We start from the raw sequence: 15,939 nt of genomic DNA on the forward strand, positions 1-15,939 counted from the left end.
TAAGCTGGACGGACACAAAATGAGGCTGCAGTGTAGGCGATGGCACAAATTGCTGAGCGAGAATGAGCGCACGCTGGTCTTCGATCAGCTTTGATTTACGGCACTTGGGCAGACAGTGCTACTGCCGAGTCGTCTGCAGAATGAAGAATGAGCGTGTGTGTGCGTGTGTGTGTGCGTGGGCTTAATGTCACACAGTGTGTGCAGAGGGAATGCAAAACCTCAATGTTGACTGATACACAGAGGTTAATCCAACACCACCGCTGCACAGTAAACACACTCACACTCAAGCAGTCCCTCTCTTACAGTAGATGCGTACCAGATGCTCGCTAGACTTCTCCTACGAAGCAAAAAACAGTAATGAGAGGAGAACAATCTCTTCATCCTTCATCTACCATTTGTGCCTCAACCTTCAATTTCTCTTCCTCACACTCTCAAACACTTCCACCCCCCCTGCGCATATATCTCCTCCACTCCTCCACACGCCTCTTTGCAGCATCACTCCGCCTTTGAGACTGAGGCTAAACTCTTCTGAGATTACCGCCTTTATTAAAAAAGATGAGCGTAATCCTCTGCTTTAATTCTGTTATACCCTCTCTGTCTCTCACTGTACTCTGGACGCGAGCTGGGATTGGCCAGTGAGAGAGGCCTGCCAGAGGAATAGAGATGATACTGCAGGAAGTGGAGACAGCTGGGACTGGGTCTGCCAGTCTCCCCATCTCCCAGATTAGTCAGAATGATAGAGCTTAAAAAGGCTGATTCTGATGATCCCGTATGGATCATACAGTCATGCTGTAAAGTATCAGTTCTTCAAATATACACATTTTATTATGTTCCTCATATATTCGTTCTCAGTGTTTGGCAGTTTTTGATCTATGAGCAGCTGATACACTATGCGTTCAACGTGACACCCTACACTTTTGCTGTTATCAATACCCAGTGTGCAGCAGGGATTTGCAGAAGATCTGAGGGATGTGCTATCTAAAAAGCATGCCTGAGAGATAGGCTGCTGCCGGGCCGTTCAAACTAGTGAGAAAATCATAAAATCAATTATATAACTCATAGCAACCAATGCAGTGATTTTAAAATGGGTGTTATGGATGCTCTCTGTCTGGTTCTGCCTTTTTCCCAGTACTCAGGCTGCTGCGTTCTGAACAAGTTGTCAGCAGCCAACAGCTTCATTAGGTACACAAAACAAGAGGCCATAGAAGCATGGATGGGTTTTTCTGTGTCAGCCTGAGGGAGACACGGCCTAACGTTTGCAATGTTTCTAAGACTATAAAGTGACACCAAATACTATGATCTCTCTCTAGTCTTGATTGAGTGGTAGGAGGTCCTAAACGACTACCAGGCCTGGCAGTTACTGCTCACTGCTGTAAGTGACTTTAAAATGATGCCAGTGCTTTTTTTTTTTTGCTTTTTTTAAAGCGATAACGCTCTTCTGATAAATGGTACATTGCACCAAAGTTGCGAGCATTGCAAACAAGACAGCATCTTTTCCCCAAATTACATTCACCCAGACCTCTGGAGCACAGCTACTAGAAATCAGAGGGAGGCTAATGTGAATCAGCCACCAGCTGTTTCATCAAATCACTATCTGCCCACTCGTCCAGCCCATGTCTTGATTTTAATTTGGAGGCACTGTTGAGATTTCATCCAGGCCCTGAGGAAAATACAGCCTGTCAAAGAACACGTCAGAACTTCAAGACAATCCATAGTATTAAAACATATATATATATATATATTCCACAAGCTGTTGAACTGAAAGCGTTGACCTCTTGGCTGCACAGCTTGGTGGTATTTTTCTAAAGCTCCAGTGAGAGCAATCACAAAAAACTGAACAGCAGGTCTGAGCCACCCTGGCACTTCGACAACAGACGGTGCTGACTTGGCAGCACTCCTTCTGCCACCTTATGGTTTTCAAATGGGCAGCTCACCTGTGGCTGGCTCCTCCTTGACGTCTGATACACCAGTGGCAATTTGTTTACTTGAGCACTGATTGTCCCTCTCAGACGCTCTGACCGCACGGCCATCGATCGCTGTGTATCGACTTTGTTTATTCTTGGTGTAAATCCATACACAGGTGTCGAACTCCTCTTCTTCCTTCACAGTGAGGGACATTTCCTCCTCCATCTATGTGTTTGTCCATCTCCCCCTCCCTTTTTCTCACCCGCCTTCATTGTTCTGGCAGACAGTCCTCTCTTGTTTTATCCCGTCATCTCTTGTTCACCCATCCATCCTCTTCTCCCCGAGGGATTATTCATGCTCGGCCTGGCTGCTCACACCTCTCTCACACCAAGCTGAGAGGCACAGATCCACTAACACATCCAGCTCCATCAAGACATGCAGGCCATGCAGAAAGGCCCCATAACAGAGCGATCAAAAGAGGGCCGAGGATGTTTAAAAAAAACATCCTTTATATATCCCTAAGAACTAAAATGAGAGAAAAAGGCAAGACTGTATCAGGATAAACGACTGATAGAATACAATTCAATTCAATTTTTAGCCCTGAGGGAAAATTAGTTCTCTTAACTGCAAATGTCTCCAGATGAATTCAATTAATCATTTCTGTTTCTTTAACCAAGAGCTCTTCTACTTTCAGCAGTCACACCTCCACCTGTTCACAGCCACCTCTTCAGCTCATGTTAATGCTTACACTTCAACTGACACCTTTCAGTGCGCTCCTGGTGGCGCTGAGCCGGGAGGGAGGTGACAAGTTTGAATGTGTACAAACAGTAACTGGCCGTTTCTGCATAGTGTACCTTTAACTCCAACGGATTTAGGTGCTCACTGTCAGCCAACACTTCAACTGACATCGGTTTTCAGTTCATACACTTGAACTTTCTTTCGAGACCACTTCGATGGACCCTTCCAGCTCAATTTATCACCCACACTTCAAATGAATCTTCAACTCCTTTCAGCACATTCACTTCGACTGACACTTCATTCAGTGCTCACACTTAAATTTTATTCAGTTCTTAAACTGAAACTTCACCTTCCTGCAACGCTTCTATTTTAACTGCCACTTCAACTCCTTTCACTCTTTCAACTCTTTCAAATGTTTCAAGTGAGCAGCGAGCACGGCATACATTTTCTTCTCAGTGTCATTGCACCAACAGTTTACACACTTGATCTGACTCTAACTTCTTTCAGGTCCTCCACTTCAACTGATCCTTCAAGCACAATTCACGACTTACTCAAAATCACTCATATTACTCATGACATTTCAACTCCTTTCACTACTTGAAGGTAAAACTGAGTCAACTCCACTCACATTTAAACTTCAACTTCAACTTCTTTCAGTGAATGAAGTGCAAACCTTCAGCAGCAAGCACACATGAATTTCCCTCAGAGGATTTTGCCAGGTCTTGCTCCCAGTGCCGCTGTCCACCATTGTCCACCGGTCCATTCATGTCAAGGCAACTACCTGAAATGCTCGTGCTGAGGATGTAGTTATTTCTTATGTCGTGGGATTAAGGTCTAAACAGCTGAGGCTCCAGAGTTGTGAGTGATGTTCTGTGTGTTTGTTACAACGCTGTTTACCTTTGCTGTCCCCAAGGTGCTGATGACTTGTTGTCGCTTGACTCAGGGCTTAACACTAATCTCATCACCGCTCAGCGATGATTCAGCAGCTGGTAAGGGCTCATAGGCATGTTATGCTATGTAGACAAGACATGCATAGACACACACACAATCACATTATCTGACTTTTAGCGCAGTAAAAAAAAAAAACGTGTTGTTAGATGAAGGTTGGATTTATTTTTCACCAAATAACATCACAAGAAGAGAAAAATAATTGTAGCCTGCGAGGAAAACAGACTTGAATTGAAAACCTGAGTTGTTCGAGTCAGTCTGACAACTCCGAGGCAATGCTGCTTTCCAGTAAAGTCCTAAATTAGAAACTTTGGATGAACTCCTCCTCTCTTGGCAAAGTCTGCCAATATGTCCATGTCGTGTGTGTGTTTGTGTGTGCATTCATCCCTCCCTGTGCCCTTTCGCTCTCCACCTTTTCCCCCTCTGTTCCTATTCAGCTCCACCTCATACACTGCAACCCACCAGTGAGTCTATTGTCCCAGATATCTGCCCTCTGATCAGTAGTACTGTCCCAACCTGTACCAGGGAGATATATGAGGCCTGATAGTTGAACTTTGCAGGGAGGACTCTGTTAGGATATGAAAAGGGCAGCTTGGAGACAGAGAGCTCTGGGAGCTTTCACAGGCTCCGGGATGGAGAAAAGTAGATTTGTCTCCGCGAAAATAACAGACTTTGAGACTGACATGCAGCCTTTCTCTCTGTGAAACTGCTTTTCTGGAGAAGCGTTGATTGGAATTGGTATTTCTGTTCTCTCTGGCCTTTGCAAGAGAGTTTTGTGCGATGAGATCTGAATCTAAATTTTATGGAGGAACTGAACGACAGTCTCCCTTTGGAGGCTTAGCCAGAGGTGAAAATCAGAAGACATTGCGTTTAATTGTGATCCATATTTCAAGTTACAAAAGATTCTATAAAAATGCAGTGGACAGTTATAACAGAGCAATCCAATTAGAATAGCTAACTATGAACAAATGTCAGTCGATGGAAAATCAACTTCACTGCGTAAACTGACCTGAGATGCTTAAAAATCCACACTATAATCAAACTCGCCTGATTTTCTCAATGTATTTTATATATATATACATATATATATATATATAGCCATGACTAACCATGCTTGTTGTTTAACGCAGGCTGCAAGGAGATTAGTACAGTAACTGCAAATTACTTTTCACATTTCTCCTCATCCTTTCTTGAAATTGATCACTTCATGTGAGACATTGTGACAGTTACACATGTCTTGGAGCCATCTTCACTGCTGATGGAAATGCCCCAACCTCATTTTGTCCTGGATGTAAACGACAAGACAGAGCACTTAAACAAATTAATTGTCTTCTTATCCACCAGCTATGACGCCCCATTTTGTGTCCTAGTAAAGGTTTTTCATCCTGCGTTCTCATCAGCTTTCTAAGTATGGATGTGAGGCTTGATTAAAAGTGGCCTTAAGTCCCGTTCAATCTCTCCATGACTGTGGGGAAATCGTTACTTGGAGTGAGGTCTACAACACCTAAGCTAACCTGTCTGTTGGAGGCAGGACTCCACCTACTGCAAGCTTTGGTGAAAGAAGCCAGCTTTCTGACCAAGATGAAGCAGCCTCTTTGGTATGTTCTTTAACAATGGACAAACGGGATCATATTGAGAGTGACCATAGATGTTACGCTCTAAGGAGGGACAAGATACAGGACCTACCAAGCCATCAACACAGATATAACCATCCATCCACTTTATATCAGCGATACACCGTACACTGAAGACTATGTGAGAACAACTGACTGCAAGTGGAGGTGGGAAGGTGGAGCTGTACACCACCTGAAACACGTGTGTGTTGCTGTAACACTACCATACAAAATGCTCTCTCACACAGGATACCCGTGAGACATGAGTCCACTGAACTGAGCTCACTCTTTGTGGACGCTGACTGATAGTCTTCATAGCATGAATGGCAGGTGTGTGTGTGTGTGTCTGTGTCTGTCTGTGCCTTATGCAACTGTCAAATTAGGGAACTCAAACTGCAGAAAAGAATATCTATAGACAGAAACCCACATGTGCACGTCAATCACCCTATTTGTCCTGCAGGGTAATTACGTTGATCATGCATCAGGGGTGCAATTATATTAAACTGAGACTCTGAGGTGAGTGAGAGTGAGAGAGTGAGAGAGACAATGAAGAGAGAGAAATTAGATGTGGAATGTTAAGGCCAGAGGAGGAAAGAGAGGAAAGGAAATAGAAAGAAAAGAGGGATGACATAATGGAGAGAGAGGAGGGAGAGAGTTGTGACATGCCACAAATCGATTAAAGGCTGAATGCCAAACACTGAATGGTATTGCATGGATTCAGCTCTGCAGCCATTAAAGCAACAAATGATTCTGCATGTATATGCCTGTGCACGTGTGTGTGTGTGTGTGTGTGTGTGTGTGTGTGTGTGTGTGTGTGTGTGTGTGTGTGTGTGTGCGAGCCCACTGAAGAGGAGAAGCCAGCCCATTAGTAGATAATCTGTGCATGTGAGTGTGTACATGGTTTCAGATCTAAATGTATTTGTACCAATAGTGCAGATGCATGTGTGTACATTTAAGGGCAAATAAGTGAGTGTGCAGACGAGAGTGTGCTCATGTATTTAAAGGCTTCAGTTCATATATGCCTGTGTATGTATGATGTTTTCTCACTTTTCATGCTGATACAGTGCACTAAATTGAAATAAATGTAATAACATAGTATATAAGTATGTGTTTGCATGTGCTTGAGTGAATGTATACTATCCACTGGCTTGTTATACAAATGAAAATAAGTCAGAGTTGATCTCTAAATGAAGAGTGTGCTTGTGAATCAAAGGGTCTGAGCTATGAGGTGTGTTGAGCCTGCAATTACAAAGCTAAACTGGAGGGCACAACTGTGAGGAGAGAGGGAAAGAAAAGGAGGCATGGAAACATGGAGTTTTTCCTAAACAGACCTGATGTCACCATAGTGCCCTTTACAGACTGTTCAGCAGATGTGCCTGCAGCACTGAACAAACCCAAACATGATCCTGTTAGCCAAGCCAAAATTATCTGTGCGCATCCCTGGAAAATCTGAAAATAAACTGCAGCACCCATACGTAAAATGTCGATGAAGGCTGGAGAGTCCCGGGCAGGGAGGCGCTCTATCATGAAATCACCCTTCGCTAATTTATAGCAGGGCTGCTAATGAACACTTGGCCAAGATGCTTGACCCAATAAATGATTGTGCAACCGGCAAATGCATCGTTGCAGTTCCGTCCCTCTTTTTCTTTGCTCTCCTGTTCACTCGCTGCCTCTCCTCTAATCATAAACAGACACATTTCCGTAGAAATGAGGCAGGCTATAAAACAGAGCTGTGCCAGGTTTCAGGAATGTGATCACACAGCAGCACTGAGCAACTGCAGCCAACTGATGGAGAAGTCTTAAGGCAGATTGTTCCACTGTCACACACAGCTGGACAGACTTTTTTTTTTTTAATGCACAAGAATAAATAGCAGCTCCCATTTGACTAAAATAGGAACGGAAATTAACTTTAGTAGTTTATTTGTCACCCACAGGTGGGAAAAAATATTCTCCACTGAGCACATTGTGACCTAGTTTCATTTCCATCAGTGCCTATACACAAGTGGGTTGTAATACCTGAAAGAATAAAGCTACCTTTGTTGTTGTCCTTGCACTTGATTTCTTCTGAGTGGCCTACTTCATGTTCTTTTCATTGTTAATTATCACATTCTGTGCGTGTGTGTGTTTGTGTGTGTGTGCATGCGTGCGTTCCACCACAGACTCCTCGGTGGCATATAGACTTGGAGCCATGGGCCAGTGAGAGTCATTCTCTGGAGGATGAAGCTAAAAGGTTCCTCAACTACATCACAACACCACAAGTGAGTAATCATTGTCTGCCTTCTCGCTGTTATTTAAAGTAAGCTCCCCTTGTGTAAAGCTAGATTTATTTAGTGCTGGGGACCATGTACAATATCAAAAATAAATGTCGTCATTTGCGGTGATGGAACGTAACCAGAGTAAGTGATGCGATAAAAGGAAAATTCTGAGCATCCCTTTGTGTTTTATTTGGTTGTAAATTTTGGTATTAGCTGTTTGTAACTCTCTCTTAAAACTGTTAATTTCTCTATATGTGTACGTACTGGTAGAACTATTTAGAGAGAGTCAGGCCAGCTGTTTCCTCAACCTTCCATTTTTTCATGCTAAGCTAAGCTAATCGCCTCCTGGCTCTATCGCCATGCTTAACATACAGACATGAGAGAGATATCAATCTTCTCATATCACTGTCAGCCAAAATGTTGAACTAATACTGCTTTGGAGCTTCTGATAAAACCCTAACGATCTGTCATCTGGTGAGTGTTTAACAGAGAATGCTGAATGTCATAATATAACACGACGAACGCCCCATTCGCCCCATCAGGGATTAACTAAATGTACCACTAAGACATTTAGTTTGAAGACAGATAATTGGAGTACTTGTTGCTACTGAAGGCCAGGAAGTGCCTTATTTTGACAGGTCTTTGTTATGTATATCAGAGCGAGCTGGTAACCCATGACTGAGCCACGCTGGCACCTCTTTCACATTCAGCTCAGCCAGAGAGTATTTGTCTTGCTCGGCAGCGCGCACATAATTCATTACTCTATTGATTACCATACAGATGGATCTCACAGCCCCTCTATTCATACTTAATCAATGAGATGTTGCGGTTTGTTTATTCGTTTATGTCAGCATTAAATTAGTACAAATCGATTAAGATGTTGAGCATCATAATGTGAGAAATATCGGGGGATTGAGAAAGCCTGAAATCCTCCGTCCTTGTCTCTATTGTGAAGGTAATGCGAAGACACGGTTTCATTTTCACTGTCCAAAACGGAGGGACATTTTTTGGGATTACATGTGCTGCGGTTTTTATTGTAATGGAATTGGCTTGGGGATAAGTTAGCAACTTATCTTTTTCCCTTACACAATATAGTGAGAACACAGAGTACCCCACTCCAAATGACTAAGCACTCGTTCAATATCTTTCACAAAGCAGACATTCAGCTCAAAATGAATTAGCCCCGGGATGTGTGTGTGCACACGTGTGTGTGTGAAAGGAAGAGACAAGGACAAGAACAGAGAGAAAGAGATTGTGCGAGCGTGTGTGTATGTGTGTGTGTGTGTGTGTGTGTAAGTGTGAGTTTGTGGGAAGCTGTCCATCATACACAGTGACAGGCGAGGGTGGAGGGAGGTGGAGGGCGCATAGCAGCATCCTCAGCGTAATGCTGACTGACACAGTGCCTGGTGGAGCTGTTACTCAGAGAGATGGCCTGCGACACAACTGTCCAATCAATAGCAGCCAGTGCGTCTTGCATGCATGCACGCACCAGCGCGCACACAGATAAGAGGAAGTGTTTCTATAAAAGTACAACAGCCTGAAATATACTGGAGGAATCTTTTTTTCTCCCCCCGATTAGCCTAACAACAATAAGTAGTTCCTGTTCATTCGTTATAACGTGCGCACCATGAGAGCATTCTTTCAGGTCCATTTTTACAGCTCCGTGTTCAGTATAACAGTGTTCAGCAGTCAGCAATTCAATGCCACTGATAAGTCTGCAGATGTGAAGTGGCAAAATAATCGAGAGAGATTTTGCATTTCATTGCACACTGTGCATTGTGTGCTGATGAATGCTTTCAGCTGGAACACATTAACAATGACTGGCACAACGGAGCGTGTTCCAAAGCCATTTAAATGGATTACTGTGCCACCCACATGTACAATACAATTCTTGTGCTCTTTGCGCACTGGGTGACTTTTATTTCCCCTTCATACGGTGACACTGCACTTGACTCAGCGGTTCTGTCGCTGCCTGACCTGTCACTGCACGCTCTGATTAGAGGAAGACGTTTATTCAAATGCTCCTCCAACAATCGCCACCTTCTGGTGATGGAGGGACCACTGCTGGGAAGGTCACTTTTGAAGTGTAATAGGCTACGACTACCAGCTACCCTGTTAAAAAGCGTTTAAATTACAAGAAATAGCCAAGTAACTTACCTGCAGATGTTACACCCTTGATGGTGTTGCAGTCAAATTTGTCCCATCGGATTTGTTGACCCGCATTGTCCAGAAATATGCCAAAAGAAGGTAGTCCTGCAGCAAAAAAGATGCAAAGATAAGTCAAAAACAAGGCAACAGAATTAATTTTATATTCTACATATGAGCTTATTACTGTAAAGAATATATTCATTTTAAATGATTAATGCTGCCTGTAAGTTTTGGACTTAAATAGATAATGCACAGCAGACAGTACAAGAACACACACAGTTACACACATGCTGTCTTTTTCCCCCACTTAAAACGGTGTACAGTGGAGCCAGAGATTTGTGTTTCACATCATGATGTCTGAACCAATATCATTCCATTCTCAGCAAACTGAATCTCTGCAGTAGACGGAGCTTAAAGAAACCAGACGGCAAACATTTGAGCAGCCGCTCCTGCTCCTGAAGCTTAGTCACTTGGAAAACTGCAGATGCAAAACCAACACGCTGACATGTATACACGCGTTTCTGTGTGTTTGTACACAGTTTAGGCAGGTGTATTCTTCTTATAAACAGAAATGCACATTCAAAAGAAACATGCAGGTTCTGGGTGGGCTGAGCTGAGCCCACAGTCTCAAAGCTGAGACGTAATGAAACCTCAGGGTGAAACTTTACATTTCATTAGAACTGTTTGAGCAATGTTAGCCAGCTGTTGGTGGTTGCATTTAAATGATGGATGTTTCAGCACATAAAGAAGAAATTCTTTCAAATCTCCTCCTTGTTTTTATCACCTTCCTTTCACTCCCTGGTTCTCTCGCTGCTGTTGAGAGACTTGGCACAGCTGCTGGTACATCAGCTCCAGCTATGCATCACGATGAGTAGTTTGCATATCGTAGTTCAGCACTGTGGCCTGAACACACACTAGCTCGGGGTTAGATTCAGCAGCAGTTTACAGTGATTTATAGCGCCTGTGTTAAGATATTAGGAAACAAAATGATGCTAATCACATCAGGAGGGTTCGAAGAGCTTGAGCCAAGCTGCCACTCTTGGCTTTTAAATGCTGGTGTGATTGTTTAAACTCCTTTTGTTACCTGGTTAGACTGAAGCTGTTGAAGACAAATGCACTCAGACACACTCAATACCCGACTAACCAAAGCCAAATTTATTACATATTTTGGAGTGTAAATAGCGAATAGGTAGAACATTTTTTGGAATCGGCTGGATAGATCGCCTCAACCAATGGCTGCAAAGTAATCCTTTAGGGCAATAGCGCCCGTCATTGTCCACCAAATGATTTCTATGTGGCACATGTGTGGCCTTGGTTGTTCACCATATACAGAATTTTTACATTGTTTGTTAGATCGGCACTTACGTTTCCTTTCTTGTATTTGCTGTGTGTGCATCACTGAACTCTGTCCTTGTGCTTTAAGGCATGATGTAAGATGCTCCCTCGTTCTTTAAGAACAGGGATATTGTGCTAACACTGTAGAAAATTCAAAGTCAATAAAAGTCATTCCTCCTGTGGAAATACCATTCATTTCCCAATATAATGCTTGTTTTGTGCAGATTGTATTATATTTGCACAGAGCTTCCAGTTTAAGCCAGAGAGCGTAACATAACCTAAGCAAGAAGCTCAGATCTTTCAATATGTGCGTGTTTTTATATGTACAGATGTCGTGTGCATCGTTGGCGGGCGTGGAAGCTGCTGAGCAGGGGGCCAATGGTCCCTGGGCTGCGTGTCTGGACCCCAACTACAGCCTGACCCACAGAATAGAAAGCAAACACTGCAGAGTTTACTCTTTCGGGTAGGTACAGATAAACTCGCCTTCCACTGAGATCACATTCATCCCCTAACAAATCTTTCCCAATCAAATCTTCACCCTTATTACCACATGTCAAATCTTTCTTCTAACATTAATCCTAACTGTAATCATTTCTCTATCTACTGTACACTCGCTTTGAGACAAAATGTCATCTACAGCATGTGTAGAGCATCAGGATTGTTGCAACATTCATATTCAGTGAGTTATCTGCAGATGTGACAGTAATTCAGAGCATCTGCTTTTGAGACAGGCTGTGATATATATCTAGTCATAATTGCTGCTGCTGCAGCGTCACCCATGACAATTTAGTTTTTTTCTACGAGGAGGAATTCAGGTTTTTCTCTCACTATTTCATCAAAGAATGAGGCCTATTTTCCACACAATAGAGGAGGAGGAGTATCTCTGTCTCCATGTCCCCTGTTAGCCTTGTCTTTTTATGTCTGTCATTTCAATGACTAATTGGTCACAGAGCTTGTATTTATTCAGGATCTGTCTTCCTCTAACAAAGCTGAAATGTTCAGCCAGGTAAGCAGTTGTTATCCTGGTATTCTGGCCAATTCTTTTTAATGAATTGAGTAACACTGTAATCATGGTAAAGATAATCTCTCTGCCTTTAACCGTGCCTCCAACGTCCACCTGGACCATCCACTCCACCTCTGCTTCCTCTCCTTGACTGGCAAGTAATCTTGAATCGAGTTGGCCAAGGCCATCAAGATATTTGACCTTCTTAAGACTGGAAAGTAAATCGCTCCCAGTTGGCTTCATGTCGTGGATCAGCTCAGCCCGGTTTCTGCCCTGCTGGGCCTCCGCTGTGCTGAGGTGCTGCAGAGGTCTGAAGGGATTTTTCTGCAGGAGAGAGGGAGCTTATTAACTAGACTGTTGAGAGACAGCACAGGTGTGCGGGCATCAAGGCAGGCAGGGCACAGATATGGATGCGGGCGCGAAGGGGGGGGGGGGGTACTGCTGTTTCTGGCTTCCTGCCTCTCCATGAGAAGGAGTCAGGGGTCAAACGGAGAGATTGGAGGAAAACATATCTGATATCCTCTGGCTGACTGATGGGAAGTCACTCATGCAGACAAGCTACATGAACATGCATCAGAAGTAAAGGGAGTGTTGCTCCGTCCTCTCTGTGATTTATGCAAACATTTTAACATTTGACCCGTTTATCATCTTGGGAAAAAGTGACTCACAGCTCTGGCTTTTCAAAAGCTGCATTACCATTTTTCCTTCTATTTAACTGATCCCTTAAGACCTCCGGAATGAATTCAATTTACGCAAAGTCGCCCCTCAACTCTAGCTAATGCAGTAACAGCGAGTCGAGCTAAAAATGAAATTTTGTGAAAAACAGAAACTTCATGAGCATCTAAAGAAATGACAGAAGAGCCCATTATAACAGTTAATCAAGTCAAGTCAGTCAAGTCAGCTCTCTGCAGTTCAACTTTTCAGGCTACACCAAGTGGTCTTCTCCTCCATGTGTCCCCCATCTGACCCAGATTCACAGCACACACGAACACATGCACAGACCTCTTGGCCATACTCTTGAATCTCTGCCAGGTATGCTGAGAATCCTATTCTCAGGAGGCTTCTGCTCTGCTGTACAGGAGACTCGCAAAACCTTCAGCCCACTGCTGCACGTAACACTGGCTTTAATAGAAATGTCAGATTTTATTTGGAGTGTGCATGCATGTACACTGTTGAATTCAGTGCATTATGTGCTCTTGTGTGTGAACTCTTGCATGCATATTTGTGCGCATGTGTGTCCGCTTGATATGTCTCATTTGCATGCTGTTTAACGAGCCGTGGACGGCTGTGCCCGGGCAGGATGAGCAGCTGCTCTCTGATTGGTCTGTCACATGGTGGGGGGGGGGGGTTTGCAGGATGTTTTTCCACATGAAAGACCAATTACCCACCTTTCGCCTCTCATCCCCCTCACTCTTCCTCTTCTCACACTGATTTCAATCTCTGAGTCCCTCTTTTTGATCATTCTGTACATTATTTTTCCCTTATGCAGCATCGGTGAAAACGCTTACTGTAATCACATCTTCACAGACGCCCTGCCGCAATCAAAGATTGTCTGAGAGGATGAATCACGCATTATTATCATGCCAATCAAAATGGGCATTGAAACTTTGCACATGCACTCATCTGCACTTTAAACATGAGCATTGGTGTGCATGATGCTGCGCGCGCTGAAAAAAAAACAACAAAAAACAGGAATATTAGGAGTGTAGCTACTGGCAATACTGGCTCCAGACAGTTTTGGCTGAATCACCCTCCTAAGCAAAATTAGGAAATAAAAATAATTACTAGCATTGTTGTTGTTGAAACTGTGGCAGCTGTTGTTAATAATTATTTTGCCAGACGGAGCTCCAAGCTTCTATTCAGCGGGGGAGGTTGTTATTGTCTTAAGCGTAGGTGCAGGCTTGTACATTTGAAGCACAGGTTTTTGTCACAAATCCCTCCTGATCGCTCTCTCTCGTGCATCCATTCATTCTGCCTGGTTTTGTACTAATTTTCCTGTCATTACAGACCGAGCCGCAACCTCCTGCACCCCCTTAACCCTATTCCTGCCATCCACTGACCATTTACTCCCCTGCTCTCTATCTCTTCTAATTACCTCAGTAGTATTTACACCAGTCTACTTCTGCTCTTCCTCTCCCAGATTATGTTTTGCTCAGTATTCCAGTGTTCATTGTTTCCTGTTCTCCTAATCCTGCCTGGCTGAACCCCATGCCTGATTCCTGCGCTTTGCTTCCTTGCCTGACCCTTACCTGCTTAAGTTTGCCTTCCTGGTTCGGAACTCTGCACGTTTCTGATTAAAGCATTAAAGCAAATAGCATCTTAGAGTGTGTCTCTATATTTCAAGATCATCTATTTTATCTCAAAAGCATCTAAATAGTTTGGATTAGTGTCAATACCAATGTTCTCAGGGTCTCTTTCTCTTAACACACACATTAAGCTGTATACTGTGTTCAGGTCAAAACCCTAACCTTGGAAACACAGGACCTTAGGAACACAGGACCCCGGGGAAATAAGAGCCTTTGTCATGTTCCCATTATGTGCTATATAAATCTAGAGAACATAGCACCCTGGGACTCTGTATAAACAATAACATTAATGATGGCTGAATTCCATTTAGCGGCTCCAGTTTTGGCTACCTGGTATTGTGCTTGCTGGCTCACTGTCACACTGCCAAGTCTTACTGGAACATTTAAACAGGCCGGAGCCATCATTAGTGTTATTAGTAACACCTGTGCTTTTCCTACCATGACAAGTCAAAATGTCTGCAGTGAAAAAGGCCCATTATGCATGCTGGTTCACTGGAGTGGCTTAGTGGGACGCGCCGTGTAACTGTACCTGGATTAATGTCATCAATTAGAATGATGGATTTCTTGTTCTGAGAAGTTGAATGCATATAGGGGCAAACTGGGGTCTCTCTTCTGTGTTTCGCTCTCAGATATCACTGAAGTAGCAAACTAGATTCACTCAATTAATCACTGTCTCATTTTTCACCCAGAGGAACATGGTGGCAGACGATAGTCAAGCAAAGTTAGTCCAAATGTTCTTGTATCTTGACGTTACCCAAGAAGCGCAGAAGGACTTTTGCTCCTTTGATTTGAAAGAGGTGCGTTCACGATGACTTTCCCTGCAGGATGTGGGTCATGTAGCAGTTGTTTAAATTTAGAGCACTTATATAGGCTAAAGCACAGCAAGGGAATTAAAAATACCTGCACCTCATCACTCATTGATCATGCATATGTTAATGTGCTGCAGTGTGCGATGAAGGAAGGGGAATAGGTGCTGGGTCAAAAGAGAGAGTGAGGATGGAGAGGATGGGAGAGGACACCATGGCGTTTGAAACAAAGGGAATACAAGTAAGAGGAGATAGGCAAAGGGTCAGAAAGGAGAATTTGAAAGAAGCTATCAGACAGCAGATAGTTTCCAGGCCCACCCAACGTCTGTTTACTAGTCTCGCCTCTGAGATTCTCAACATCCAGATAGGCTGTTGACATAATAGCTCACATTTACAACCCACGAGGTGTTTGTGACCCATCGTACAACATCACATCTACACATCTGGCTGCCATGACGTTACAGCACAGAGTGTTCCCGTTCCTGCAATCTGTGCTCTCATGAGAGAGGATGTTACAGCTAGCAGAGACCCTCCTTTATCAGCATGGTCATCCAGAAGAGCTCCTGATGCACTAGAGCCCCCCCCCCAACATTTCTCCATGAGTAATCCCTGTCATCTAAAGTGCCACTGCAGTGATTCCTGGCTAAAACAGCGCACCAGAGACCCGGAAACCCTCCATGAAATATTTCAAATGTTTAGTGCAGCAAAAAGAGACGTCTAGTCGCATCTCAATCTCTCCCATGTACTCATCTCTCATCTGCTTACAAGTGGGATGCATTCTGGGATGCGTGCCTCATCTGTAAAAGACGTGTTCTGTGAAATGTACTCCCTCTGCCGCAATTACAGAATACAGCCACAGCACAAACTAGACACAAGGGAATG

General features: G+C 43.6%; 1 protein-coding gene across 1 annotated transcript in view; it reads left to right on the forward strand.

The window, feature by feature from the left end:
* Positions 1–15,939, forward strand: part of mettl24 (methyltransferase like 24) — a 35,072-nt gene that overhangs the window by 11,794 nt on the left and 7,339 nt on the right. Inside the window, exons 2-3 of the mRNA XM_076756200.1 lie at positions 7,364–7,462; positions 11,272–11,405. Of these exons, the coding sequence (XP_076612315.1) occupies positions 7,364–7,462; positions 11,272–11,405 (233 nt within the window). The remainder of the gene's footprint in view (positions 1–7,363; positions 7,463–11,271; positions 11,406–15,939) is intronic.

Source organism: Chaetodon auriga, chromosome 18 (genome assembly GCF_051107435.1).
Source record: "Chaetodon auriga isolate fChaAug3 chromosome 18, fChaAug3.hap1, whole genome shotgun sequence".
Taxonomy (NCBI): Eukaryota; Metazoa; Chordata; class Actinopteri; order Chaetodontiformes; family Chaetodontidae; genus Chaetodon; species Chaetodon auriga.